This window comes from Xiphophorus maculatus, chromosome 16, assembly GCF_002775205.1.
Source record: "Xiphophorus maculatus strain JP 163 A chromosome 16, X_maculatus-5.0-male, whole genome shotgun sequence".
Lineage (NCBI taxonomy): Eukaryota > Metazoa > Chordata > Actinopteri > Cyprinodontiformes > Poeciliidae > Xiphophorus > Xiphophorus maculatus.
Window position 1 is genome coordinate 21,059,156 of NC_036458.1, and position 26,942 is coordinate 21,086,097.

General features: G+C 39.5%; 1 protein-coding gene and 1 long non-coding RNA gene across 4 annotated transcripts in view; one reads left to right on the top strand and one right to left on the bottom strand.

Moving 5' to 3' along the window:
- The window catches only part of LOC102231248 (microtubule-associated serine/threonine-protein kinase 1-like), a 51,225-nt gene that overhangs the window by 13,674 nt on the left and 10,609 nt on the right, over positions 1-26,942 (bottom strand). For 2 of the 3 annotated variants that reach the window (XM_023348840.1, XM_023348839.1), the window contains 10 exons: positions 22,514-22,542; positions 12,615-12,703; positions 11,164-11,239; positions 7,344-7,416; positions 5,398-5,558; positions 3,304-3,379; positions 2,180-2,389; positions 1,181-1,282; positions 218-350; positions 60-127 (listed from right to left, as the gene is read on the bottom strand). In XM_023348840.1, the coding sequence (XP_023204608.1) occupies positions 60-127; positions 218-350; positions 1,181-1,282; positions 2,180-2,389; positions 3,304-3,379; positions 5,398-5,558; positions 7,344-7,416; positions 11,164-11,239; positions 12,615-12,703; positions 22,514-22,542 (1,017 nt within the window). Of the gene's footprint in view, positions 1-59; positions 128-217; positions 351-1,180; positions 1,283-2,179; positions 2,390-3,303; positions 3,380-5,397; positions 5,559-7,343; positions 7,417-11,163; positions 11,240-12,614; positions 12,704-19,624; positions 21,516-22,513; positions 22,543-26,942 lie in introns of those variants that run through there. The other variant, XM_023348841.1, reaches the window with a different exon arrangement.
- The window catches only part of LOC111611625, a 30,569-nt gene continuing 27,008 nt past the window's right edge, over positions 23,382-26,942 (top strand). Inside the window, exon 1 of the long non-coding RNA XR_002754129.1 lies at positions 23,382-23,698. This is a non-coding gene — a long non-coding RNA (uncharacterized LOC111611625). The remainder of the gene's footprint in view (positions 23,699-26,942) is intronic.

Genomic DNA, 26,942 nt, shown 5'->3' on the forward strand with positions numbered 1-26,942 from the left:
AGGTCCTCCAACACAAGGAGGCGCTGTTCTGTAGAACTGACGAAACATTTTGGTCTCACCTCTGTGGAGTCGTCTGTTTCAGGCGTCACTGGTCCCTCGCTGTCGTAACTTTCCAGCTTCACCATGTCTGATGACAGACAAGTCAATGGTCAGTCATTCTCTTTCCAAACTGGGGATTTTTTTTATTTTATTTTTGTACAATCTTTTGGTCCCCAACCTTCTACTGGGTCCCTGGTCAGTCCCAGCTGGCTGATGATGTAACGAGGAATGTCAGTTTTCATCAGATGACCCTCCTTGGCATGGTCCTCCGCTGCCTCCAGGAGATGGTAAAACTCTTCTGGGTTAAACTCCTGGGGACCAGAGCCGTTCAATAAGCTGCTGTAAACTAGCAGACATTTTTTTATTCACTCCATAATAACACTAAGGAGCAACAAATTCTAAGCTTTCTGAAATCAACTTAGGGATTGAGCTTCCTGTGAAGTGATATAGTTAAACTTAAATGTACGTAAATCCCTTGTGAATTTAGGCCAGAGCTCAAATTATGAGGGATAACTACATGAAATGTAAGAGATAAATATATATATATATATATATTTTTATTTACGTTCATTATTAAGATTTGAAATGCCTCGCCAACACAAACGGTTCCGCACAAATGCTCCAACGCTAATAAGTCGCGAGCGTGTGATTTGCGTGATCAATTCGTCTCCGCGTTGTCGCTCTTTTTCGACTGCCAATCCGAAACCAATCCGGCATGGAGCGCGTCCTGCAGGGCTGCAGCGTTGAGACACAGTCAAACTGCGCTCCACGGATAAACACACGCCTCAAACGACGCCACGGTCACGGCCCGACCGACTCAGACTGGAAAGCAGCCAATCAGCAGGTCTGCTGGAATTAGCTACACGGCAGCAAGACGAATTTTAATCTAAATGCAAATGTCTTCTCTGGCTGCACAAACAGCCTTCAACCTATGGGGTTCCCCCCATTTTTGATTTTCCAAAGCCTCTCCTCTCCTCATGCGTAATAGATTACGGTACTTAAAAAATTGTAATGGGCTTAGAAATCAACACACGGGCTCGTGTTTATTTAGAGAAAAAATCAATTTCCGCCTCAAGTCTCGGGAGCTTGGCCGACGCCTTGTAAAGAAGGTCTTGGATCATCGCAGTTAAATGAAACTCACCAGACACTCCAGGAGCCTCGCAGGTCGGGAAATGATGATTAGAAGCTTCTTCACCAGCTCCGTCACAAAGGCTACTTCAGAACTTTCAGAGCGCTTGAAGGCCTGAGAGAGAGACAGAGAAAGAGGCACAAACACGCTAATGTAGTTAAAAACAGCAGTCTGTGCAAAGGGAAGAAAAGAAAGGCATGATCACACATGAGGGAAGAAAAGAAACGCAAAATAACAGCAAAAGAGAAAGTGTTATGGTATGTGGATTTTGTGGAACAGTGAGATCTTCAAATTCTGCATCACAGTTTAAAATATGTGCAGCTGAGAGCAGAAGTTAGCATGCCCCAAATAAAACGTGTGGAAAACATGCAAAAAAAAAAAAGGAAATCAGGAAGGGGGCAAACACTTTTTTGCGCCACTATATGCATGTCCATCCCATATTTTCCTTATTTTTACTTGCAAGTGAAAAGGAATACATGAATCATTTATTTTCTACGACGCCATATTAGGGCCATGGTAGATGTATAAAAGAGAGGTACATTTCCGCCAAAGAAATCTCAGAAGTCTTTGAGAAAAAACTTGGACATTTCCAAAAGTCAAAAACTTTCTCAAACTTTCTGAGTTTTCTCTGGAAAATGTTCAACATTTCTTTGTTGTTTCTGGAAAATTCCTGAAATTAATCTAAATATTTCTGAGTTTTCTCTAGCAAATTTTCAACTTCTCAAACTCAGAAATGTATAAGTTTTTTTTTTTAGAAAACTTCTGAAATTAATCTCAAAATATCTGAATTTTTTCGTTGCCAATTTACAATGACCCTAATACGCCATTGTACTTTTCCACTTCATAGACACGGACTACTTTGTGTTGCTCTGCAACATAAGATCCCTGTATGTATATAAAAGTTTATGTTTGTAACATTACAAAATGAAACGGAGAAAAGAGCGCTTCTACAAAATACCCAATAAGATCTGTTTTTACTAGCTGCATGCCAGTGCATTATTTTGAACTCACATCATGAAGCAGCTTCTCCAGGTTCTCTTGCAGTTCAAAGAAGTAGACAGAAGTGATGAGGCCCTCGCGTGATTTGGCCAGGCAGTCTCTGGCCAGCTCGGCGATCTGGTGATGGATGAAGCTGAGGACCCCGTCGGCCAGAGGAAGAACGCTCTCGGGTGAGAAGGCGTGGGTGAACTCGGCTAGCCTCTCCTCCATCTGCGCCGTGGCCTGGCGACAACGAACAGAGAGAGAGAAACAATAACAAGTGGAAAGATTAATGACCCAGGATGTGGTTAAAAAAAAAAAAAGATTCCTTCCTATAAAGCCAACAAAGCGTCATTGCGACGGTTGTACTCTGCCGTATATTCTGATTTTGTCGCGATGTCTGTTTTTGCTAATCAACTTTTATGAAAAAGAAGCCAGAAAAACAAAACGTTTCTATTACCGATGAAATCCTCAGTGTGATTTTTATCAGGGTGAAAGCTTTCAGCTCACGTCCTCCTGACGTTAACCTCAGGCAGAAAGCATGAGGTAGGAAAACCAAACAGTTCGGAGCTGCACAATGTTCACAGTAAACATTTCTTTTATGAGGACACAGCTAAAACGTTTTGGGGGAAAAAAAGCACTAAAAGGAATAATATTTCTTTCTTAATTTTATTGAATTTTCTAAATTTTATTTTTAATTGTGTAAATATTTATTGGGTTTTACAATAAACCCAATAAATATTTATATGGGTTTACAGTATGTCTTGATTAAACAAGATGACTCTGTATGCCTTTGTATGACTTTAACATTATTCTCAGAGGGGGCCAACATTTTTTAGAAGGGGGCAATGGGCCCCACAGACCCTGTTTAGGGCGCGCCACTGCCAACCCGTGGGAGAGAGCAAACTTAATATTGTCCCTGAATAAGTAGCATTTGTATCATCGCTTAATATGATTTCATAGGGTTTTATCAGAGGCTGAGCTCCCCTCACTGGATCTGTTGTTCAAGCAGGAAGGATATGTGTTTTATAGGATTTGTCATACTGAAATTCTGCTGTATTGCTTTAATATAAAGCAATTACTTTGGAACAGAACCAATTACAATTGGTTTCATTCTCGGTGAAGAAGAAATGTATTGTGGAATATGCGAGAGTTACCTTTGGAAACCGTTCTTTGTACACATGGTTCATCATGACGATCTCATTGTCATAGCAGGAGGAGGAGCGTCCCGGGCTGGAAGAGGGAAATACACCTCAAAATATTACAACATTTTAAACAGAAATGCACTGAGAAATCAGCCGGTGTCCAGAATGTCTTTTTTAGCTTCAACGGACCCGACGCTACCCTCTTCAGTGTGAAAACTTTTACCAAGGAAAGAAGTTAGGTGAAGTTAGCTTTTTTTACTAGCAGTGCGGTAAATGAGTCACAAGATACGTCGAAAGAAATGGATTCTCCAGGAGAGACGAAGACGTCTACAGTAATTCAGGCTGGGAGTTAGCTGAACTTTCTACAGAAAATGGCTGTTTTTTTTTTGTTTTGTTTTTTCGGAACTAGAAAAGAATTAGCAACTCTAAGTTGTTACGGTTAGAATATCCATTTTGGAAAGAACACAGAGAGTAAATGCTGTTTGCATCATGCTAGCAGGGCTAAGCGCTAACATAACAGGGAGAAATACAGTCATTATCTATTACACAAACACACGCTGTCTGACATCAAGTCTGCTTAGATAGAAATACTCATGGCAGGAAGACTTAAAAAAGCACAATTATGGATTCAAGTCCTCCTATCTTATATTGTAGAGAAACCATAATCAGCTACCATTAGCACAAAGGCTTACAAAAAACCTAGATCTGAAATCTCATACAGCGTTCTGATTGGTTCATCTTGTCATTTATAATCTTTAATCCTGAAAATATGTTTGATTAAGGTTAGAAACAGATCAAGGTCATGATTAAAGCAACACTAGTCTTTATTGCCAAGCCAAATTCTTGCTGATACAACCATAAAATCAATTAATTTTACCGTGATTTGTGGTGATTGACCAAACTACAAAACAAGTGGAGCATTTAAAATGGAGGGAAAACATTGTAGCGTGGCAGGAATCTGTATTCATTCATTAAAAACGTAATCGCATTAACCACACTAGCGCTGTGATTAATCACGATTAATCGCTATGCTTAACTTTGGTTGTACTGCATGTTTTAACCCCCCCAAAAAAGGTTTAAGGATATGTTCTCTTGTCTCAAACCAAACATCTCAGTTTTCCAGGTCTTCATGTTCAGGAAGGTTAAAAAAATGTTATTTTGTATCAAACATAATCTAGGAATGTTAACTATAAACTGGCTGAGCTTCGGTGGAAGGATAATTCACAGTTCTAATGAGCAGGCTACATGCTAGCTTGCTTTTATCCAAACGTCCATCGCTGTGTTTTTAAAGTGAAATTTGCCGCTGAGCTCACCAGCCTGACTCTCCTTGCTCATCTTTTCAGTCGCGTTTACAACTCTGCATTGTTGACCGCAGTACAAGACCCTTCAGCGCGCTGCTTTGAACTAAGCAAGACTCTAGGTGAGATGCTTTTAGGTCAGAATAAGTAATCTGCATTATGTAATATTAGTAGGTTAAATGTTTTAGATTAATCACATGCTTTAACGCTTTGCCACTGGCAGCCCTGATATATGTAAATATGTCTAAATTTCTGGAGAAGAATACGCAAAAATGTTAGTGTCCACATGTGGAAAGCTGAAAAAGTGGTATCCCAAAATGTTTTTACAAAGTACTGTCTTTGGGGGACTGAATATAAATGAATGCCACACTTACAGATTTTTATTTGCAAAGAAAATACAAAATAACATTCCTAATTTTCCTTTCACTATACAAGGATGAAATAGTCTGTAGGTCTGGCAGATAAAATCCCAATAAAACCCACAGAAGCCCGTGAGTCACTGTCAGGATCAGAGTCCAGAGAAGGAAGGACGGGTTCGTGATGATTAGCAGTCGCAGCAAAGTTTCGCCTCATTCCCATTCTGACGTCAGTTGCTACTGGCTGCTAGCCTCGACAGAATTAAACAAGCGTATTCATGTCTACGTAAACAAGCACTGCTCTCCGTTTCTTAACAGCGAGGCAACTTAGCATTCTGTTCACTCCGGAACGTTATTGAGAAAGAGAAACAAAAAGCGGGCGGGGGAGTGTTTTTGGCGGCGGACCGCTGTCTCTAACTGCCGGCGCGCGCGCGGCTGGCGGCGCTGCTGACCTGAGGCTGCGGGAGCGAGGGCGCATGCGCGGGGAGCAGCGGCCCCCGTCGTCGTCCGTGATGCTCTCGGTGCTGCCAAAGTGCTTGGATAAGAAGTGGAGCTCGTCCATGGAGGGCTGGGAGGGCAGCTGGTGCAGCCGCTCCTGAGAGGAGCTGGACGACTGGATGGACAGAGAAGAAGAAGAAAATGGAGGGGAAAAAGAGGGTAAGAAAGGGCAGAACACGACGTAGCCCGAATTGGAGAGACTGGAGAAATGACGTGCCAGAAAATGAGCGGCAGCTAATGTTCTTGGAAGGAGGCAAAATAAACGAGGCTTTGAAAGGTATATAATTACAGCGTCTGTAGCCCCACAGCAGGATGACAGAGCGCAGCTGAAACGTTAATGAAGTCTCCCTGTGAGCCTCACCAATCTGTCCATCACCAGCCTTTTTTAATATTTATATAGCCGAACAAATCAGTTCGGCCTCATCAGAGCAGAGACGCTGGACCTCGTCCAATTATTCGTTTCGCCAAGAGATCGATCGCCAATTCATCAAAAGTGACAGGCCGATTCAAAACGGGAGGCCGGATGAACTGCAACTCTTTTGTCACGAAAAGGGCGCACAAATCCTGGGCGCTAAAATGACCGCAGCTTTGATTTGACTGTAAAATCTGCGTGCTTTGATTATGAAGGCGATTCTTCCGGAGAGACCAGGCAGTTTTATGAGTCAGTATAGATTCATGGTGTGTTCTCTTTGAACGCTGAAGTGGGATTTTCCCACTTTGTTTCGATTATTGATTATTCTGACGATTAATCGGATAAACATATTTGCCGTATTCTGCACATTTTTCATTCCACCACTTAAATCTTCATTGTTGACATGAAAAATGTGAGTAGAAAAATTATTCCAATCCTTTTTCAAATAAAAAAATAAGCATTTTATTGGGTAAAATGCAATAAGATCATAGTTTTTTTTTAGTGAACGCTTCTGATACATTCGCAGCTAAAGACACATAAAAAGCAGTTGATTCATTTTTTAATTAATCATCTGAATAGTAAAATGTGCGTAGTAGATTTTTTTTTTTACAGAATTTGAGAGAAGTGAAGCTAAAACAACCACTCAAATTAATATATCAAACGCAAAAAAAACCCACAAACAAACTGCGACACAAAATGACAGAGCAAACAAAGGAGTTATTCTAAATCCAGTTATGCCATCTACCATCTCATAGTAAGAGGAGAACAAGCAACTCATTTAGGAGTTTTTGGACAAATAGAATTACAGAAAAATCTTAAATGTAAAATGTCTGTCCCTAGTACAATGTTTCCTTATTTACTGGTCTGGGTGTGTTGTGTTTTTTTTTTTATTTGCCATTTTTGAGTCTGTACCAATTACTAAATTAGTTGACAGCAATCAATTAATCACGATTAATCGTTTCAGCCCTGTTGGAAATACCACACGAACGCCCAACCCAAGTCGGAACTCCATAAGTTTAGCATTCAGCCTTGAGTCGTGAAAATAATCCATACTTCAATTCAATCAATACTGGAGAAATGAGTTGTTCAAAGATGCTTGGTTGTCTCAAAAATAATAATAGACAAAAAATAAAATAAAACTTTGCCCAATCTGTTGCACTTCTTCCAATAGTTGCTAGAAATGTTAAATTCTGCCAACACGACTTTAAAAACCACACGTGACACGTTTTAGATAAGGAAAACAAAAAAACATTTTACCGCATCAATGCAAATGAGCACATGAAGGAATCGAAGAGGATAAATGCCACATTCTTTGTGGAAAAAGATTTGAAACAAGTGATCAAATAAAAATGGATTGTTCTTCATCCCAAAAATGTGCCAGGTTTTATAGTCCCGACAGCTTCATGGATTTTCATATTGGATTCTAAGCTGGAATTTCAACTTGAACAACTGGGATGTGACGGATTAGGTAGGAGAAAAAGTTACTACCGTTGAGCTGGGAGTGTTGGTGCCATATCCAGAGGAGGGCAGAGACGCCAAAGACCATCTCCTCCCGTCCGCTCTGCAGGGAACACAAATATCAGCGCTGTCAAAACCACAGCCAATTACAACCTTAATTAAATGTTAGGATCCACACCAAGTACAGGATAACTGTCCTGAAATGTTTTGGAAATAAAAGACTAAAAGGTTCGTTTTCATATTTTCGATTCACCCACTTTGTTGCCCTTGTAGGTGCAAGCGTTAGACAGAGATGGAAATTTTGACTAGTTCGTCTTTTGAAAATAACTCGATCAGATTGGATGTAGATGATTCATTTTCAGGTCATTGTGTGTCTATTTGATGATCAGATTAAATCAAAAGGCAATTTGCTGCATTGAATTAACAGGCTAAAAGTATCATGGGCTTTTTTAAAACAAACATTGTATAATTATTACAGAGTCCCTAAAGAAGAAATTGAAGGAAAAAAAAACTTTCTTGTACGCAATGATAGTATATGTTGTCAACCAGAAAGTATCTAGTGAGCTAAAGAAAGTTTTTTTTTTTTTTTCTTGCATTGTCCCTTTAGGGACGCCGTACATTTTTATCTAGCTACATAGTCATGCTCTTTTTTTGCGTTGCTTTATCACAGAAAAAAATAAATACATTATTCTAGCAACACATTTATATTTTGATCTAAACTCTATTTGAAATTATTTGATTTTAACCTAAATTAACACCTCAAGTGTAAAAAAAAACAAACAAAACAAAAATCTTTAACAACCTCAGATTTTATACTGCAAAAGTGCGATACAAAATGACACAGCAAACAAACGAGTTATTCCAAATGGAGTTTTTCCGCGTAACCTCTCTGTAGTAAAACGAGGACAGGCCTCTCACTTAGTGAGCGTACAGTCGAACAGTGACATGCAGGCGGGAAGATTTGATAAATGAGGATGAGGAATCGCAGTAGTGGTAGCCGAGCCGCGAGCGTCTCCGCTGGCAGCTCCACGTCTGACCGAGAGCAAACGACCGACGGTCAGTGTAAGTAGACTTCCTTATACACATCTCTGACTTCAGAAAGCATCTCTGCATGCTCTCATTAAAAAGTTTTTTTTTTTTTTTTTTTTTTGCTCATTCATTATAAGTCACTCAACTTCCATTAGAAAACTGCGTGAGCGACAGCTGCCATGTATTTATTTCCATGCCAGACATCAAAGAAAACCTATTTTCAAACTGAAAAATGTGAAATTTCACTACACATCCGGTGGGATGTGGGGTAAAAGGGCTCGAGTTCATTGGCTGAGCAAAAAAAATCAATTCCAGATGATTGGTTGTGAACAAACCGAGCTCAAACACAAAGAAAATATTAAACCCGTAGCATCAGATTGTAACTATGGCAACACAACAATCAAATAATGATCATTTTACAAAGTAAACTTGCTAAATTCATGTAAGTGTTGAATTAAAAAGATATATTTTAATGAATCTATGCTGCAACCACCAAATAAAATTGAATTGTATTCCCAATATCAATAAACAAATATGCACGTTTTTGATTATCTGTTTTAAAATGGAAGCATTTGCAGGAGCCCAGACGTGGATTAGTTCACTTTTGCCTCTGTTTAGAAACACAGAAGTTCTCCAGCCGGTGGTTCACAGTCAGTGTGCAGTTCAGCTGCTGCTGCTCTGGTTAATATTTGTCTACAGTAAGGGCCCTCCAGCCACCAGACACACCAAAACGCCAATTTCCTGCCTTCAGTGTCGGGAATTTGAACGTTGGAGCGACAAAGCTGGAGCATAAATTATAATCTTCCAGGCTGAAAACTAATTAACTGGTGTTATCAAAAACATAAGAGCAGATGTTATGTTTCTCCAGTGACAGTAATGTAACCTATTAATAATTACAGCTATGTTTTCAGTTATAATATATTCATTTTGATATATAGACACACATGATGCTCAAATGACCCAAATCTGGTATGTAGGTGGTATACAAGTATCTGTTTGAACAGATTGTTTTAAAATATTTAGTAATATTTTTAGTCTGATCTACTTGGTGGTGGAAGACTGTAAGAAAATGTGGGATAAAAACCCACTGAATTTGGTAGACTTTTTCAGTAAACGTGCTTACTCTTCAGGATACGATCACTTTTCGCCATTCTGCTCTTTATAGAGTAATGCTGAGAGTCTAACACCACTGATACTCTGGCCTCATTACAGCTGATATGCTATCTGAACTTTAAGAAACTGCTTCCTTAATTATGAACTGCTTTGTGTTGGTTTATCACATAAAAGTTTCAGTTTCAGAAACAATGAAATCCACACCCTGAAGGCTAAAGCTTTAGGGTTAGCATCAAGAATCGTAACCTATTAGCTCTAAATTTCCGTAATAATGTTTTTTTATCAATTTCTGTATGAGCTCAGTGGTTGTGTAGATCGGTTAGAGCTACCAGAAAGCAGTTCTTGCTCGCAGGTACAGTTCTCCTTAGCAGATGCCGTTCTTATTAGCATAGCAGGTATTGTTCTCGTTAGCATAGCTTCTATTCAAATTCAAATATACTTTATTAATCCCAAAGGGAAATTAAATGTCGTTGTAGCTCATTATAGTTCTCGTTAGCATAGCGGTAACAGTTCTCGTTAGCAGGTACATTTTTATCACCCCCAAAAGCATAAAAACAACCTTTAACCACGTGTATGGAACTGAACACATCACTATAGTACAAGCATAATGAACATCGTATTAATATGATTTTTACTGATTTAACATGAGCTGTGGATTAAATAAAGCGTAATATGAACATACTGAGTCAGTATGTTGACAGACTGAAGCCTCCTTGTCTCAACACTGCAGCAGGCTGAGTAAACACGGAGGTGCTGTGATTGTAATCGGGCGGTCCGGTCACACATGACTCAGCTTGTTGTGTTGTGATCACCTGCGATATTCCACAGGAAGCGTGAAAACGCTAACAACAACAGACCAACACCTCTGGTCCTCTGAGACTCATCTGATTCCCGGCTATTTTCTCTCTAAGCTAAACTGACTTCTGTCTGCCGTTTTTTTTTTTTTTTTTACCATATATGATGTACATCTGCTTCCCAATGAATAAGAATATCATTTAAAATGCAGTATTTTGTGACCTCTAGGTACCATATAGATTCATTTTCCTGGGGATGATGCATTGCAAGCGTTTATTTCTGTTCATGTGAATCATAAATCCTTTTTTTTTTTGTAATTATAGTTTATACCTAATGGGAATCCAAAATTCAGTTCCTCTGAAAATTAGAGAAGACAAATAAAAGATGATTTTTAAAGGTAGGAATGTTCTGTAGGGATGTTATGGCCTACATAATCATCGGCAATCATAAGACTGCTTTTTGAATGCAACAATACTGATTTTTTTCTGAATAAAAGCTACCATTTATTTCAATCACTGAAAAAGGCAAAAATAAAAAGTATCAGATAATCTGTGGAACGTTTTAACGCAATAAACACTTTTTAAAAATAATGATTTTTTTTAAAAATACAAAGCATTGTCAAGCTATTTATTCTAAACACTGACAAAAGATAAAGAATAAATTCATTCAAGATCATTTTTGGAACTGTTTAACGCAATAAGCACTGTTTCAAAAATAATCATGTTCTTGTGATATTTTAATCGCAAAAACATCATGTTTGATTGTTTTCATTGTTTCATTTCATTGTATATCACTGAATTAAGGAAAAATAATACTAAAAAAACAACAACCAAAAAACCAAGATATTTTTGCTGCAGCGAAATCAAATTTTTGACGACATTCCAGTCTGATGAAGGGCACAGAAATGTCAGACCTTCTGGAGGAGGCGAATGAGAAGTGTGCGGGGTTGCTGGGGGAGAAGTTTCTGGGGCTGTCCAGGGGGCTGCTTCCTGAGGGGACAGCGAGACAAAAAGCAAACAAGAGTCAGAGAAGGTCACAGTGGACAGAGCAACGGGGGACGTTTCATCCTGTAACGCACGCTAAACCTGTGGATCTAAATGGCGATGTGTCCTAGTTGGTACGGAAAGCTGTATGGGACAAAGGATTGGGAAGCTGATGGAGGTTAAGACGCATATTGTTGATTTTTACAGCTCAGATTCCTGGAGGACAAGACAGCCATACCTCCCCCCCTGTTCCCCCTCGTCCAATTGAGTTTGTTGTTTTGTTCAACCAAACTCAAACTCCTGACTTTACTAATAAAAACAAATAATCAATTTTCTCCTTTCACTTTTAAGATGTTGTCACAGTGTTTCTTATCTTTCCATACTTGGTGACATTTTCGCTTAAAGAAATGAGGCTGTTTTGAAAAATCAGCTGCGTGTTCCTTAAAGTATGACCAGTGCTTCACTACAAAGGGTGTAAATCAGAGTTGGGTTATATTACAAATCCCACAGTATCAGATAGGGCAACAGGCAGTAGTTGTGTGGTTATGTTGAAAAGCCATAAGAGACTGTGGTGTGACAGGAATATTAACAACATGATCCAAAGAAAGTATCCTTTCTGCAAACTAACTGGATTGGCTGAAACATGTATTATTGATCCGCTGCAGGATGGCGTCACAGATCAATTTCACTGAGCCAGAGGGGTCAAGCTCATTTTCATTTCGGACCAAATCAAGTTCATGAATGTCCTCAGAGGGCCTGTTGTGGTAGAACATATTGATGAACCTACAGTTTGTCTGTCTCTGTGTCACGAAAATATAACATGACACAGATAATCTGTGAAACAAAACTCAGGCCCTCTGCCTTCTCCAAGTGCAAACTAGAAACAACCAATCAGAGCCAGCAGGAGGGGCTTATCGCTGTCAATGACACTTGTGTACACGCTGGTCACAACCTTCTTTCCCCCTCGCTCTCCGCTACTCTACAGATTCTTCACGATAACAGTCTACAAGGAATGCTAATGCTAGTTAGCATAGCCACTGATGACGGCGGATAAACAGGTTTTCCTGCAAATACACATTTAGCCCCCTGCTAAATGAGCATGTGCCCATTTAGCAGGAAATACCCAAGCTTGAATGATAGCGCTAAGACCCGCCTCCTGACTCTGATTGGTCGGGTCTTGACAGAGAGCTATGCATTTCTTCAGATGGCAATAGTAGCAGGTGGAGGAGCTGAACATTTTCACACATTATCCGTCTTATGTTGTCACAACATATAAGATGGCATATGTTTTATACTGTCGGTTAACAAATATGCAAAAGAAATATATATATATTTTTTAAAATAAAAGTTACATCCTGCAGCTTTAAGGTCGTGAGCGTACCGAGGTGACCCGGGAGAGGGGAGTGCGGGCGAGGCAGCGTGGGAGACGTGGTTGTCAGGATCAGACTCTTCCTGTTGCTCGTGCGGCAACTGCAAAGAAAACAACAACATAAAAACAGCAGGGGAAGGAAAACACGTGTGAAGTTCCACCAGCAGAGTTTAGTTGGGATATTTTGCTACCGAGACGGCAGTGATGAAGAGAATTTAATTTCCTCGCTCATTCCGGCCCGTCTCCTTGGAGCTGACATTACACACAGGAGAAACGTGCAGGACGGAGCCGCTCTGCTACGACTTCAGTTAAACATATTCAACCAATCATCACGTCACATCGACAATAATCCAACTCTAATCTAATTCCTCTACCAAATATTACATCCAACAAATGAAAAACTAAGAACTTTCCCAACTTATTTCATTGTAAATGAAAAATATTAACAAATAAATTAATATTTGTTTATTATTTTATAAAGTATTGATATAGCATCATAGTTATTATTTAATTTTAGTTCCAATCTTTTTATTAGATTTGATATTTTTCTCCTATTAATTTATTTTGACATTTAAAAAAAACCTTAATGTCACATTTTCTTTTATATTTATTTTTTTTTATCTATTCTGCATTTATTTCACTTTCTTAAGCAGGAGGGGAAGAGGAAATAGAGGAGCAAATAAATCAATCTATGACTAAAAAAATCATAGTGAATAGAGAAATATTAGAAAAATATCTCAATATTGAGAAAAATTCTGAAAAATGTGACGGTAAGTAAAAAAAAATTTTATCGAATATTTTTTTCGATACAATAGGAAAAATTAAACCATTAATAAAAGAATAGTTGACCCAAACCTTGTACATGAACAGAGAACATATTTGTTTAAAGGAGCTAAAAAAAAAAAAAAACATTAAGAAAAATAGCAAACACACAAAATTCTTTGGATCTAAAATGAAAATTTCTTACAAAAAAAAAAGAGGCTTACTTTTCGTTAGATTTTTATTTCTTAATACTTTAGACTTGACAATTTTGACTTTTGTGACAAAAAGTTTGCTCACCTCTGTTCTAGGTGGAGAAAAAAACAGTAGGGATTCTAAGTATATTCAACCTATGGCTTCTTTAAACTTTATGAACTTCTCCACAGAACAAATAAAACAAAAACAGAGTAATGCACAATGTTAGCAGCAGAGCCACTCGTGTTTAATGGATCGCCAAGAGAAACCTGCTGAAAACCCACAGTGCCGTCCTTGAGCCAGATAATAAAATGCTCTCAGAACAGCAGCAAACATTCAGACAGAGCGCTGCCGACGCAAGTTCAAAATTTTAAGCGTGACGCCCGAGGCCTGCTTTCCACCGGACGGTCGGTTAAGATAAAATAAATAAATAAAAAGAAAAGCACTCCGACGTACTTAGGAATGATTTGTAGCCCAGAGATCTGGACTGATGTTAGAATGATGAAGCAAAAAAAATAAATTAAAAATGGAGAAAGAGAGAAAGTCTTGTCTGGAACAAGCAGGAGATTAAAGCTAAATAAACCAAAATGGTAGTGGGGAGTCAGTAGAAAAGAAAAAGTCGTGTCGGAAAAGGTTAAAAGTGTTGCTCGTTCGACCAAAAATAAGTAAACATGGCCCAGATTTCCTTCTCCAGACCCAAACGGACCCATAAAGCGCCAGCTGTAGGAACAAACGACCCTTAAAGAAGGAGAAGCGTTAAAATAAAAAGAAAATTTGGTTTGGGTTGAAAATCAGAAATTTAGCTCATTTAGTTCAGGAGAGAAAGAGAGGGGGGCTGGGGGGAGAAAACCTTTGCCACCCTCTAAAAGCCCAAAGGGGATGTGGTGGAGAAAAGGAGGAGCTTTCACGTGACGGCTTGTTGCTACGCAGAGAGCATCGGGGGAGACCGCCGAGAATGCCAACCAGGGAGCGCGGGAGGAGGGGAGGAAGAGGACAAGGAGGAAGAGGGCGAACACAAGAAATGATCTAATGGTGACACAATGTGAAACGGCAATGAGGTCGTCCGCGTCAGGAAGAGGAAGCTGGCAGCAAATTGTTGCGTTAGGAGGCGAGTTTGGAAAAAGGGTTTTGATTCTCCCCCGCCCCAGGAAATGAAAGAGTTTGAAAGAATAAACTCGTTTGTTCTGATTGCGAAAAGATTGGCAGCAGCAGAAATAAGCAAAGCAAGACAACAAGAAAAGAAAGAAACAAGGATGAGAACTTAGAGAAGCTGATTGGGTCGGTGGAGAACAATGCCCCCACATTTTTACTGAATGTAAAAATGGAACATGAATACGCAAACAAACAACAAAGAGTTACGGGAGAAAATGACTCGTATCGCCATATACGACATAAAAGTTTTATATCGGTCGTTATTGATAATTATTGATTAGGGTTTTTTTTTTTAATATCTGAAATACTACCAAACTGGTGTGCTGTTATTTTGTATTTTTAAGCAGCTAAGAGAAACGGTGGGAAAACATGAAACTGTTGCTGCGCAAGATACTCAGCAGGTCGTTGCCAAGTAACCAAAAAGCGGGTGAGTAAGGTGATGGGACCGACCGATCTTGCTCAGCTGGCCGTGAGAGGTTGACTAGGTAAAGCCTTTCTTCTGCCTACATCTCCCAGAATGCTGTGCGGTTCTGGTTCGGAATATTCCAGAATATATTTCTAAGGTTATCTAACCGTGTAGCCACAGCTTGTGAAGTGTCGTTTGGAAATGTTCGGTGAAATAATATCCACAATACAGTTCTTCTAATAATAATAAAAAAAATAAAGTATATTTAAGCTGCAATAAATTCATGGATTCTTCAAGCTGCTGCTGAATAGAAATGAGATCTAAAGAGAGTGCAAGCATTGGTTTCACTGTTAAAAAACCAATGCTGTCACACTAAAAAAAGTTATTTAATTTGAATAATTCTAAAATCAGATATAGCTTGAACAAAACCAATAAAATTAGCTGTAACAAATTATATATATATATATATATATATATATATATATATATATATATATATATATATATATACATATATATGTATTTTAAGTCTGTTCAAAGAAACTTTTTTTTTTGGTGTAGAAAAATAAAAATAAACAGAAACAAACAGAATCTTGCTGGAGAGAAGAAGGCAGAGACCTTTACTGGAAACATTAAGTAATGGAAGATCCTGCGCGATCCGCCATGAAGCGCCGGGCTTCTGTAGGGGGAAAGCTGCACCGGCCTCACTTCGACCTCGCTTGGTTTACAGCTAACTGCTCGGCTTGTTTAGTTAAGGTCCAGGAGTGTTTATGAGTAGAGAATGTGAACATTTAGCTTTCAGGTGTGTGAAAGATTTGTAGCAGACACACACACACACGCACAAAAGAAGAAAAAAAACTGCATGAAGGTGATGTCTTTGTGTTTGTGCCGTTTCCACAGATGCACAGCACACCTGAGCCTCAGCACCCGAGGGACAAACACAAACACATGCATGTTTTTATTTTCTATTATAACATCTGTTTTTTTTATATACAAAATTTGAATTCTTTGTTACCATTTCACTGTTACAATCGTCTGGATTGGCTCTCAACCAAGATAGATTTAGGTAAAAAGTAATGTCACCAATCAAAATAATCAAAATATCAGTGACAATAGTTGGTCGGGAGCGAATATATAAATATATACATACCATCTACTACTGTAGGAGAGCCTTAAAACAGTTTTTAATAATACAAAAACCGAGGAACCTCTTGTCCTTATGAGGAACAACAATGGAGTCAAAGCTAGAAGTGTGTCTTCCACGCTCTCGTTTCTCAGTAAACAGCTCCCTAATGGAAGAGCAGAAGAAGGCACAACAACCTCCACCCATTTCCCTTCCAGTTTCCTTCAGTCACTCGTCTTTTCTTTAAACTCCTTACGCCTCTACATCGTCAGGTTTAGGAGCTACAAACATTTTCTGACACATTCAATTATGATATCCTCATTCTGAAATGATAAGACAAGGCTTCTTCTTTAATAACCTTAGAGTAATTTAAATCATTTGTTATAAATTACAACAATAGGTTGTCATAAGCAGGTTTTGGATTATGGTTACAAATAATTTCTGCAGGTGTACCACAGGGCTCGATTCTTGGTCCACTTCTTTTTACTTTGTAAAATATTTGCTTGGTGCAGGTTTCCAGATGTGTGAAACAAAACAAAACAAAAACAACAACTTTATTATTCCTCTAGTGTCCACTCTTATATTTTGTAATCTGCAAATTACTGAAGAAGTTTAATCATTTTAATAACAACATTAAAAAGTTGAGAATTTTGTCAAGATGTACTGCAGAGGTGCAGAAGCTAACTTGCATACGTATAGACTAATTCAAACTAAACAGAAGCATAAAGTAACAATTGTGTGATAATGAATGATGATATTTCTTATTTCTTAAATACCTTGTTGGAATTGTATTGTGTTTTTATGTATTGTTGGGTCTTAATGGACTTTATACTACTAACTTTTATATTTATACATTAAACTGTGTACATTTCTGTTACATGTTATTGCTGCATATAGATAAAGCTCAATTAAGGACAAACATTGCAAATGGAACCAAAGTAATTGGGCCATATAAAATTAAACTCATAAATTAAAATGGAGAGGGACTCCCACAGGTCATAGTGACTTTTGCTACAAATCACGCTGGATTTGAACATCATTTCGGGCAGCAAAGCAGCTCAGACGTCCATGTTTCTGATCATGTGTCAGGCCACAGGTGGGCATCGGCAACCTCTCACAAACCGGGAACAATGAAGTCACTCAGAAGCTCAGCAGGACATCCACTGGGGACGGAGCCAAAGAGGAAACCCCTGGAGCTTGAATGTCAGCTTTAGTTTCACATAGTTGAAATTAAAGCGATTAAAAATATAAGTTAAACGCTTGGTTAACAGAATGAATGTGTTTCATATTGTAATTTAAATTATGGTCACTACTTTTTTTACCTTGTACCATCGAATAAGCGTCTCTGCGTAAAAGTCAGCCTTCAGAAAAATCCACCTTTTACTTGATCCGGTTGACTCAGGTAATCATTAGCTGACTGTTAATCGGTCAACCTGAAGCCGGGCCAGAAATATCTCTCTATGAGTCACCAAAAGCCACGTTTCAATAAAATGCTTTGCTACATTAATCAGTCAAGCCAGACAAAACGTCAGAACCGGGGACAAACGTTCACGATGACGTATCATTTTAGCATATATAAAAAAGACTTAAGAACCTTGCTACTCCTCTGTTATGTGTTTCTATGTCTCACCCAAATCCCTGTGCATTTGCAGATCCCTTCAGTACTGGCAGCCTGTCACTGACCTACAGAAACTCTACTTTTACTAGTTCCAGCTAAGCTAGCTTACATGTAAACAAAGTCCACATGCTAACACGTTCACAAGTGTCTTCAAATTCACTCCAGCACTAGTCCGAACAAAACCTCCAGGTTTATTAGAAAATGTTGTTGACACAGACTGCACTTTATAAATGTGTTACCATAGTAACACATTTATAAAGTGTTACCATTTAAGTTAAGTTATCCTCCATGAGTTAACGTTTGTCGAAATGGATTCCTTGCTAAGCCTGCTAAGAGGAAAATGGTGGCGGTGGCGGGGAGGGAGTACTGGAAAACAGAGACCTAGAAACAAAAAAAAAATATTAAGTATTTTCATCCTTTTTAAAATGTAATTTCTCAGTTTTGAAAATATTATTAGTAAAGTATTCAGCCTGCTGTTGCATAAAAAAGTCGCTCAACAAACAGCTCTCACAGGCAGGCTAAAACCATTTGGAAAACCTTAAGAAGCTTCTACATTGTTAACTAGTTTAGAAGCTATTTCTGTAAACAACAGAAAAAAGAAAAGGCAGCAGAGATATAATACCAGAGAAATAAAATATAACATCTCGGGCGTGCCGTGGTGGCGTAGCGGTTAGCGCGACCCATATTTGGAGGCCTTGAGTCCTCGACGCGGCCGTCGAGGGTTCGACTCCCGGACCCGACGATATTTGCCGCATGTCTTCCCCCCTCTCCTTCCCCGTTTCCTGTCAGCCTACTGTCATATAAGGGACACTAGAGCCCACAAAAGACCCCCTGGAGGGGTAAAAATATATATATATATATATAATATCTCTAGCTAACAGCTAACCGTTAGCTAGAGATGCTAAAATTAGCGACTGCTTTGGAGCTTCCTATGTGCTGTAAACTAAGGCCTATTTCAGTGAGCCTATATTTGCTCACCTCTAGTTCAAAATCTAAGACTGTGACTGGTCAAACTACAATTAGATAATTCCACCATGAACCAGGATATTGTTTTTAATATAGGCTAGCTGAGATTTGCCTATTATAAAATGGAAACAGAAACATTTTTTATGCTATTTTCCTCTTCCATTAACAACTTTACAATCAGGCAAGCATAAAAATCAGTTTTTATTTATTCACACAGTTTGCTTTTCTCCTCAGCAGGCATGTTTTTCTGGCATTTACTTAAATTAGGTGTCTTTAATTGGGGAGCCATGAAGGACATCAATTGCCACCACGGCCCTGGAGCTTACCCAATGTCATTGAATTTCCTTCTTGAACAATCAACACTTTAGCTTAATGTTGACCAATGAAAACTCTGGTAACAATGTATAGCCGTTGCTAATTCCTTGGCAGTCAGTGAAAACAATAATGCTAAAAAAGCGATGTTGTGAGTGGGAGTCTTTGCAAACCACTTCCTCTGGTTCATTATTAAACTGGCGTGGATGGATACCACAAAAACAGCAGTCCAGAAACAAAAAAAAGACATCCACTCAACTTTAGAAAATATAAAATAAACCATTTATCCAACATCAACACTTTCAGACCTTCAGTAAGATAGTAGCAACTCAAACTCACATGGTTATTACCTCAGACCTCACAGACTTTACAAAAAAAAAAAACACTTTAGACTTTACATAAAACATACTGCTGCCTGACCTTCCATCTACCCAAACCACAAATACAAGACAAAAATCCTCCCGGTTCGATATCCCAGCCCTTTGCGGTACCTTTTAGTGCGTCGGAACATGCTGCCGGTTGGACTTCTGCTGCGAATGTATCAAGGCACAAAACACAGGCGAAATTTCAGCCCGTACTGACACATACGGTGGGTCCCACATCCTTTGGCGACTGCGTGTCTGAGCAAGTGAGTCCAAGAAGCAAAAGGTGAGGGAGGGAAGAGAGAACGAGAGAGAAAGAGGGAGTGCTGAGGGGAGGAAGGGTGGGTCGCTCGTATAGAAAGGAATAACAAAAGACAGCAGGGGATTATGGGTCGTTTTATCCAGGCTATGATGTACTTTTGCAATTTTTGCTTTCAACTCTGTTAAAAGCTCTCACTGCAAGGCACCATGAATGAAGGAAGCAGAGGAAAGAGATGTTAGCTTTTCACAACGACTAAAGGCCGACCGTAGTGAGGGTTGTTACGCAACAACGAGAAAGGGTTTGAAGTGGTGGAAGATTAAGAGAGCATAGCTAATTGGGAGGTAGGCGACATACGCAGACAAGCTGTGAACGGCTGGGTTTACCCTCGAATGGATGCAGCAGGCAGACCGAGCGAGGAGCCAACTCCACTCAGCTCATCCATAATGGAGGGCGGACTAATGGCCTCCGACTGAGGGAGACGGCATGTGATGAGCGGGAGAAAGTAGCATGCCCAATCCCACATTTAAAGATGACTTGGTTCAAATTTTGCTTACGTTGTTTTTGTCCATTTTCTTGCATTTTATTTCAAAGCACTTTAAAAAGAGAAGAAAGAAAAAACCAACCACATTTGTTCTGGCAGGTTTATGTTTGGGAGGCAGATTCCTTCATGGACAGTGACTTTGCAATTTCCATCCATGAGTTCTCAGCTGTTTGACGATCTTTGGAGGTATTTTGTAGGCTTGTAAAAACGAGGCCTTGTCCTACACCGTTTGCTTCGTCCGGAGGGTCTGAGAAACGATTGCTTCCTGGAGGCGTGGACTCTGTTGAGGTTTTAAATTGTCCCCAGTTGCTAACATCTGCCCGCGACGCATGAAATGCATTACTAGCTCGATGCTAAGAAGCTGGAAATTGTCTGAGCTCTAAACAACCATCCTCCAATGCTAAGAGAGAAGTGCAGAGCCGAATGAGGTGGCTGTTAATGTTGATTCAATATTTGGAAACGTTGCCAATTCGGACTGAACGTCTTCGCTCACTTCCTACGGTTGTCATTGCTAAAACTACAGGCAGACTACAGTTCCAAAACAACGCAGAGAATTGAAATCGTCGTTCACAACTTTTCCTTCTGTTTGCTGATTGGTCCTGGGGAGAAACTACTGGAGACAATCCAAGTCAATGGGAGAAATCCTCCCTGTGAGCAAGACGATACAATTTTGTCATGTGGCTAGGTCAACGAGAGCCGAATTTGACACTTCGGATAAAATATGAGAAAGCCTAAAAGCCTTAAAGCTGCAGTATGTAACTTTTATATTAAAAAAATATTTTTCACATATATTTAATCTGCCACGATGTCATGAGACTACAGTATGACACAGATAATCTGTCCAAAAAAAAATCCAGTTGCTCTGCAGTGCTAACTGCAAACAACCAATCAGAGCCAGGAGGCGGGTCTTAGCACTGTCAATCATGCCCGCTCATCCCTCCTGCCTTACTCTGTGCTACAATGCAGCTTGAGCCTGCCATGAATACTAAGGCTAGTTAGCATGGTCGCGGACAAACCGTTTTTGTGGAACAGCAAGTTGTTTCTCCGCCATTAGCACATTTAGCAGCATGTTCATAAGGTTGATTGACAGAGCTAAGGCCCTCCTCCTCCTGGCTCTGATTGGTTGTTTTTGGAGCGGCGCATTTGTTTCAGACGGCGACGGCACCTCATGGAGGAGGTGGAGGAGATTGATCTTTTTGCAGATTATCTGACTTATTTTATAGTGTCACGAGATAGTGACAGTTTTAACAAATATGTAAAAAAAAATTATATTTTATAAAAAATTACATGCTGCAGCTTTAAATGTGGGAAGGTGGCAGAACAGTCTCCAAGGGTCTAGAGAAAGATAACACCCTTTCCAGGCCTTCATGCTCTGCATTATACAAAAACAGAACAATAAAAAGCTTACTTGTAGAATATTATCTACTGAAAACCTCTGTTTAGAGTAGAACAACAAGAGAATCACTATAAGTTAAGCTAATCGATTGTCTTTACGCCTCATTCTTGGTCTCGCTGACAGACACAGCTACACATTTCACTATCAAAACTCATTTTTCCATGTGTTCTACTCCAAAACGTGTCATCAAAAACAAACCGAAACGTCTAAACAGTTGACACCGCGTCTCAAGAATCCACGTTTTGATCCGCAGTTCTCAGTTTCTTTCTGAAGCCTTTTTCAAAGTTTTCCACAAAGTCATTGTAACAAAGAAAGCGTCTAAACGGCGGGATGCCTGTTTTAACCAGGCAAAACCGGTTCAGATGCACGATGCTGCGTTTTTAAGTCCAAAAACTTCCCTTTGAATCCTTCGTGTTTATTCTTAAACATAACCCCTGCTATTATTGTTCATGTTTAGAGTGAAAACACCCAGAAAGGAGAAGCAGAACAGTAAAATGTGCAGAAAAGTAGGTGTGGGGAGGGAAAAATGAAAGTGATGGATTAATAACCAATAAGCAGTGGGTATGAATTATTTTCAGCACCATGGACAGAATCCACAGATTGTCTCCGGTCTTAATCGGAGTCTCACACACTCCAGCTGCTCTTCCTCCACACCCTCCTCTTCCTCGGCTCTCTCACACAAGCCCCCCGACCACGTGCCAGGCTCACACTGGCACACCAGGTCCGCGCGCTGCTTTTACTGCTCGTTTCACGAAAGGAGAGGCTGGAAGAGTCGAGGCGGCGAGCGGGACAGGAAGTGAACAAAGGGAAAACACTCACCTGCTGTTCTTGCGCGGCAGCGGCAGGTCCTGCTGGCAGCAACAAAGAGAAGGAGGAGAGTAAAAAAAAAAGAGATCAGGTGCGGGAAAAAATCCCCCAAAGTTAATTCACGTGAACATTTAAAGACGAATGCAGCGTTTCCTGGATGACGTCATCGGTTGTTGGCAAGCTCTGCTACTCCGCCTCATTTGCATTTGCCGCTCCTGTAAATCTCTTAAAGCCAGTAGGGATGTGTTATGTAACTTTGATGCTGTCTATATCATTAGATGGAATTTGTTTCTTCATCTTCTTTTATTATTATTATTATTATTATTATTATTATTATTATTATTATTATTATTATTATTATTATTATTATTATTGTTGTAAAGCACAATAACACCAGCTGCTTTTCTTACATTAACCATAAATCTGCTCAAATGGAAATTAGGGAAATAAATTTGCCTTATTGAACAAATTTGCAATTTTGAAGAAAAAAAAGAAAAAAGAAAACTCACGTTATTTGATAGGCAGTTTTTGCACCAGGATGAACCAGGCCGAATCGAAACAGATTTATTTGGCAAAATGCGTTTTTGGCCGAGTTATGAATATGTGTAACTGTTGACGTCTGTCATCATGATTTTTTTTAAATGACGTATCGCGCGTGACTGTATTTCTGAAAGAAAAGAAGAAATACATATAGATGTAAAAAAAAAAAAAAAGGTGCAGATTGTGTTTTTATTTTTAAATGGTTTTGATTGTTTATTTTTGATCTCTCTCGTGCTTTTGCAACAGCCTCCTCTAATTGTGGTTGAACACATGAATTAAATACGGCAAAAATAAAAAATAAATAACATTCAAATCGAGCCCTTCCTGTGTGTAACTCGATTCTCGGTCCCCTAAGCCTTCCCTCTGCTTCAGAAACCTAAAGACCTGCTGTGCCGTCGATGTCAAATGGTGATTGGTCTGCTGCTCGCGGACCGATGGGAATCGCTTGACAGTGACCCTTAATCACCCAGAGCGACTCTGGCAGCTCGTCCTGATTACTTCAACACTCGCGTGACGGTGACACATTTTGTGTGGGAACGCAGATTTGCGTGTTTTGGTTCCTGACAGCGCCGAGCTCTGAACACTCAGAGCACCGGGAGGACGGCGGCGGGGAGAGCGGGACCAGCTGAAAGAGGCTGTATGACTGTGACGTGGAAGGTGAAGGATACACCATCACCAACATTAAAAAAAAAATTACAAGTGTAAATCTGAAAAGTGTGGTTGGTATTTTCATCAGCAACTTGGGTGCGTTTGTAGTTCTAACACAGAACGTATTTGATGTAAACAAGCCCCATGTAGCTCTGGCTGGAGGTAAAGGGCCGCTATTCTGCTGGAGACTGAACCTCCACCCCAGGCTTTAGCAGGCTCTCCTTTCAATCAGCCTTACCATACGTATAGCACAGAGAAAACTACACGAGAACGCGCAATAGAGAGAAAGACGGACAGAATCACAAAGACTGAGAAAAACAACAACAAAGACAGAAAGAACGAAAACAAAGAAGTTTTTCAGAATGTAACAAACATGTCCTGCGCACACGGCGCCGCTCCTATCAGTCACCCATCACAGGAGATCTGCACTTGACTCACCCTGCCGTTACAGCAAGCGACAAAATGGAGCTGGAAGACGTTAATCCAAAGCTAAACGTGGGGAAAGTTCAACTACTAAGGCAACAGCAGTTTAAAATAATATGTCTGGTTTACTTCGGGATCAGGCTCTTAAATAGAGTTCACACAATGTGTACGGGACCCATTTGGATTTCTGTTTGTTTTTAGGCCCAATCTGAACTCGGCTTCCTTGCCACTGTCACGTTTTGTACTGGATTTTATTTATGGGTATCAGGGAAAATGTGGCTCAACACGGATTTTTGAATTTGTAAAATATATCACCGAAAATTCAAATAAAAATACATAGAAGTTTTAGTTTTTTTAGCACGACGAGATGAAGGAAAAGCTCAAATACTTCACACGTTGCTTTACTCCAGCTCGCCCCTTCCTTCTCCTCGCCTCCGGGTCAGAAGTCCAAATCAACCCTGACGTTCAGCTGCGTGCCTGCAGGGTTAACTAGGAGAGAGCTTTCCCTTCACAAGGTCGAGTAAATATTCAACTCATTGATCCCTCTTCACTTTGTCCTTCATTGATCTGGCTAATTGGCTCTGGGCTGTCAAAGCCAAGGAGAAGATGACTTACAAGAGCGAGATGCATTAAGAGAAGCCAGTTTTGCGCCTCAACTGGAGTGAAAACTGTGTCAAAGCAGAGTTGGCATTACACAGAGTGCTGGTTAGATTTTGTTATTCTTATTACATCCATATTATTATTATTTTTAAAAAGAGAGTAGATTTAGTTATGGAGATTTGAGGTTTGCTCACAAAATTAGGCACAAAGGCTCAAATATGTTCATACATCCCCACTAATATTTTGTCATCTTCCTAAAACAATAAGCCACTTTAAAAAAAGAAAAAGTGACTTATTATGTTAGGAAGGTGACAATTTGGGGGGAAAAAAAAGTGTCTTAAGTTGCAAAGAAACCACACGTTTTGTGTCAACAAGCTACTGGCTTAACTAACTGGATATTTGACTGTACTTATGATCAGAAATGGCGAAGTTCATTTATATTTTTATTTCCTTTCACAGGGATTTAATGAGCCTTAATTTATTCAGTCCAAAACACTAAAAAGTCCGTTTCTTAACTGAAGGAACTGTTTTTTGTTTCGGCGTCTGCGTTTCGGATCGCTGTCCGCCTGGAAGCCCATCGAGCTTTTCATGTAAGGAGAAATTCTAGAATTTGGAAACAATTCTCTGTTTCCACCACTGCAGCCATTTTGATCCTCAACATGATGCTGCCACCGCCATATCTGACAATTAGAAGTGTGTGCTTTGGTTTTCAAAGCCTAAGGTCGGATCCTACAAACATTCTTCCTGTCACTGAGGCCAAAATCTGCAGCCGAATCTTTGTCTCGTCAAAGCATAAATATTTCTCCAAACGGCATTTTGGTAGCTGCAAATTTTATTTTTGGAACAGAGGCTTCTTTGTTTTTCAGTATCTAAGTTCCAGCACCCTAACGGTCTTGAACCTTGATAGATTTTGTTGTTTCCAGTCACCCTGACCTCTAGAGGGCGCCGGTTTGGATCAAACAGTCGAAACATGTTAAAAGGGAACGCATGACCGCTGGTTCTGGACTGCGTACGGCATGCTAATACGAAGCTAGTGGAGTGGAGCTAACTTCACCCCCTTTGAAAAGTTGTGCTTCAAACGTCAGAATAAAATGTTTTCAATGTTGAGCTTGCAAATTAAAAAAAAAATAATAATCAAAATTTTCCCTTAAATTTTTGCTCTAAAAAAAACAATCACTGGTCTTGATTGTTGTGTGATCATTTCACCCTAGAAAAACCCCCAAAACAGTTCAAATACATTTAGAGGCCCAAAATCAACAGGATCTTTATGAAGATACTTACAAATGTATGTATAGATTATACAGATAGCAAGACATTGAATTCATCCTGACAATAAGTTAAAAATTAAAATCTTGCTGTTTTTCTGGGAGGCATCACTCAGTAGATTACACCACCACATTGACCTCAGCCCCACGCAAAAGGTTACGCTACAAAATTAATACTTGTTTGCATATTTGCATGTTGCCCCTTCAGCAGCAAAACCATCAGAAGACAATGGACAATAATTCTGTTGGTGGCGTCCCCAAATGCCACTCCAGTCCTCCCATTGAATACTTAACAACAGAGTAGATTAAGTGGTGGAAGAGAAGGTTAAAAACTCATTAAAATTCAAAGTGTTGACGTCCCGGAGCAACGGCACACGGTTTACCTTCAGACGGTCAAACCAGCGACGCAAATAACAGATAAAAAGGTCAGGGCTGAAGTAAGTTATCAAAACAGATACCAAATGTGCAGCAAAAACAAATCTATGCTTGGTTTCAATGTAAAATATTATTGAGATCTGGTAGCATTTTTGACCTGATTGGATCTTTTTTTTTTTAATAAATTTATTTATTCTTTTTTATAGATGTTGAGGTAGCAGTAACCAAATGATTGTCATCTCAGTTTCAGGTAACCATGTCTCAATTTTTTTACAGCTAGGAAATGAGCTCTGAGTGTGTTACAGCCACATCTTAATACATTAACCCCGGTGGAGCGCGTAGCAAAGGGCAAACAAAATGTTTCCATCTCTACCTCCTCGTAGCAGACCTGCTCAGTTTAAAATGGACGTAATTAACTTGCTAAAATGAACCGAAGCCGTCCTTTAATCGTCCCGGCTTCCATGTCGACAACATTTACGAGTTCAGAGCGTTGGGGGGAAAAAGCATTTTTTTCCTTTACAGATCTCTTCTGTTTTTGCTTTGTTTTTTCAAACTGAAATGTCTCATATAATTAAATTTCAATATCAATC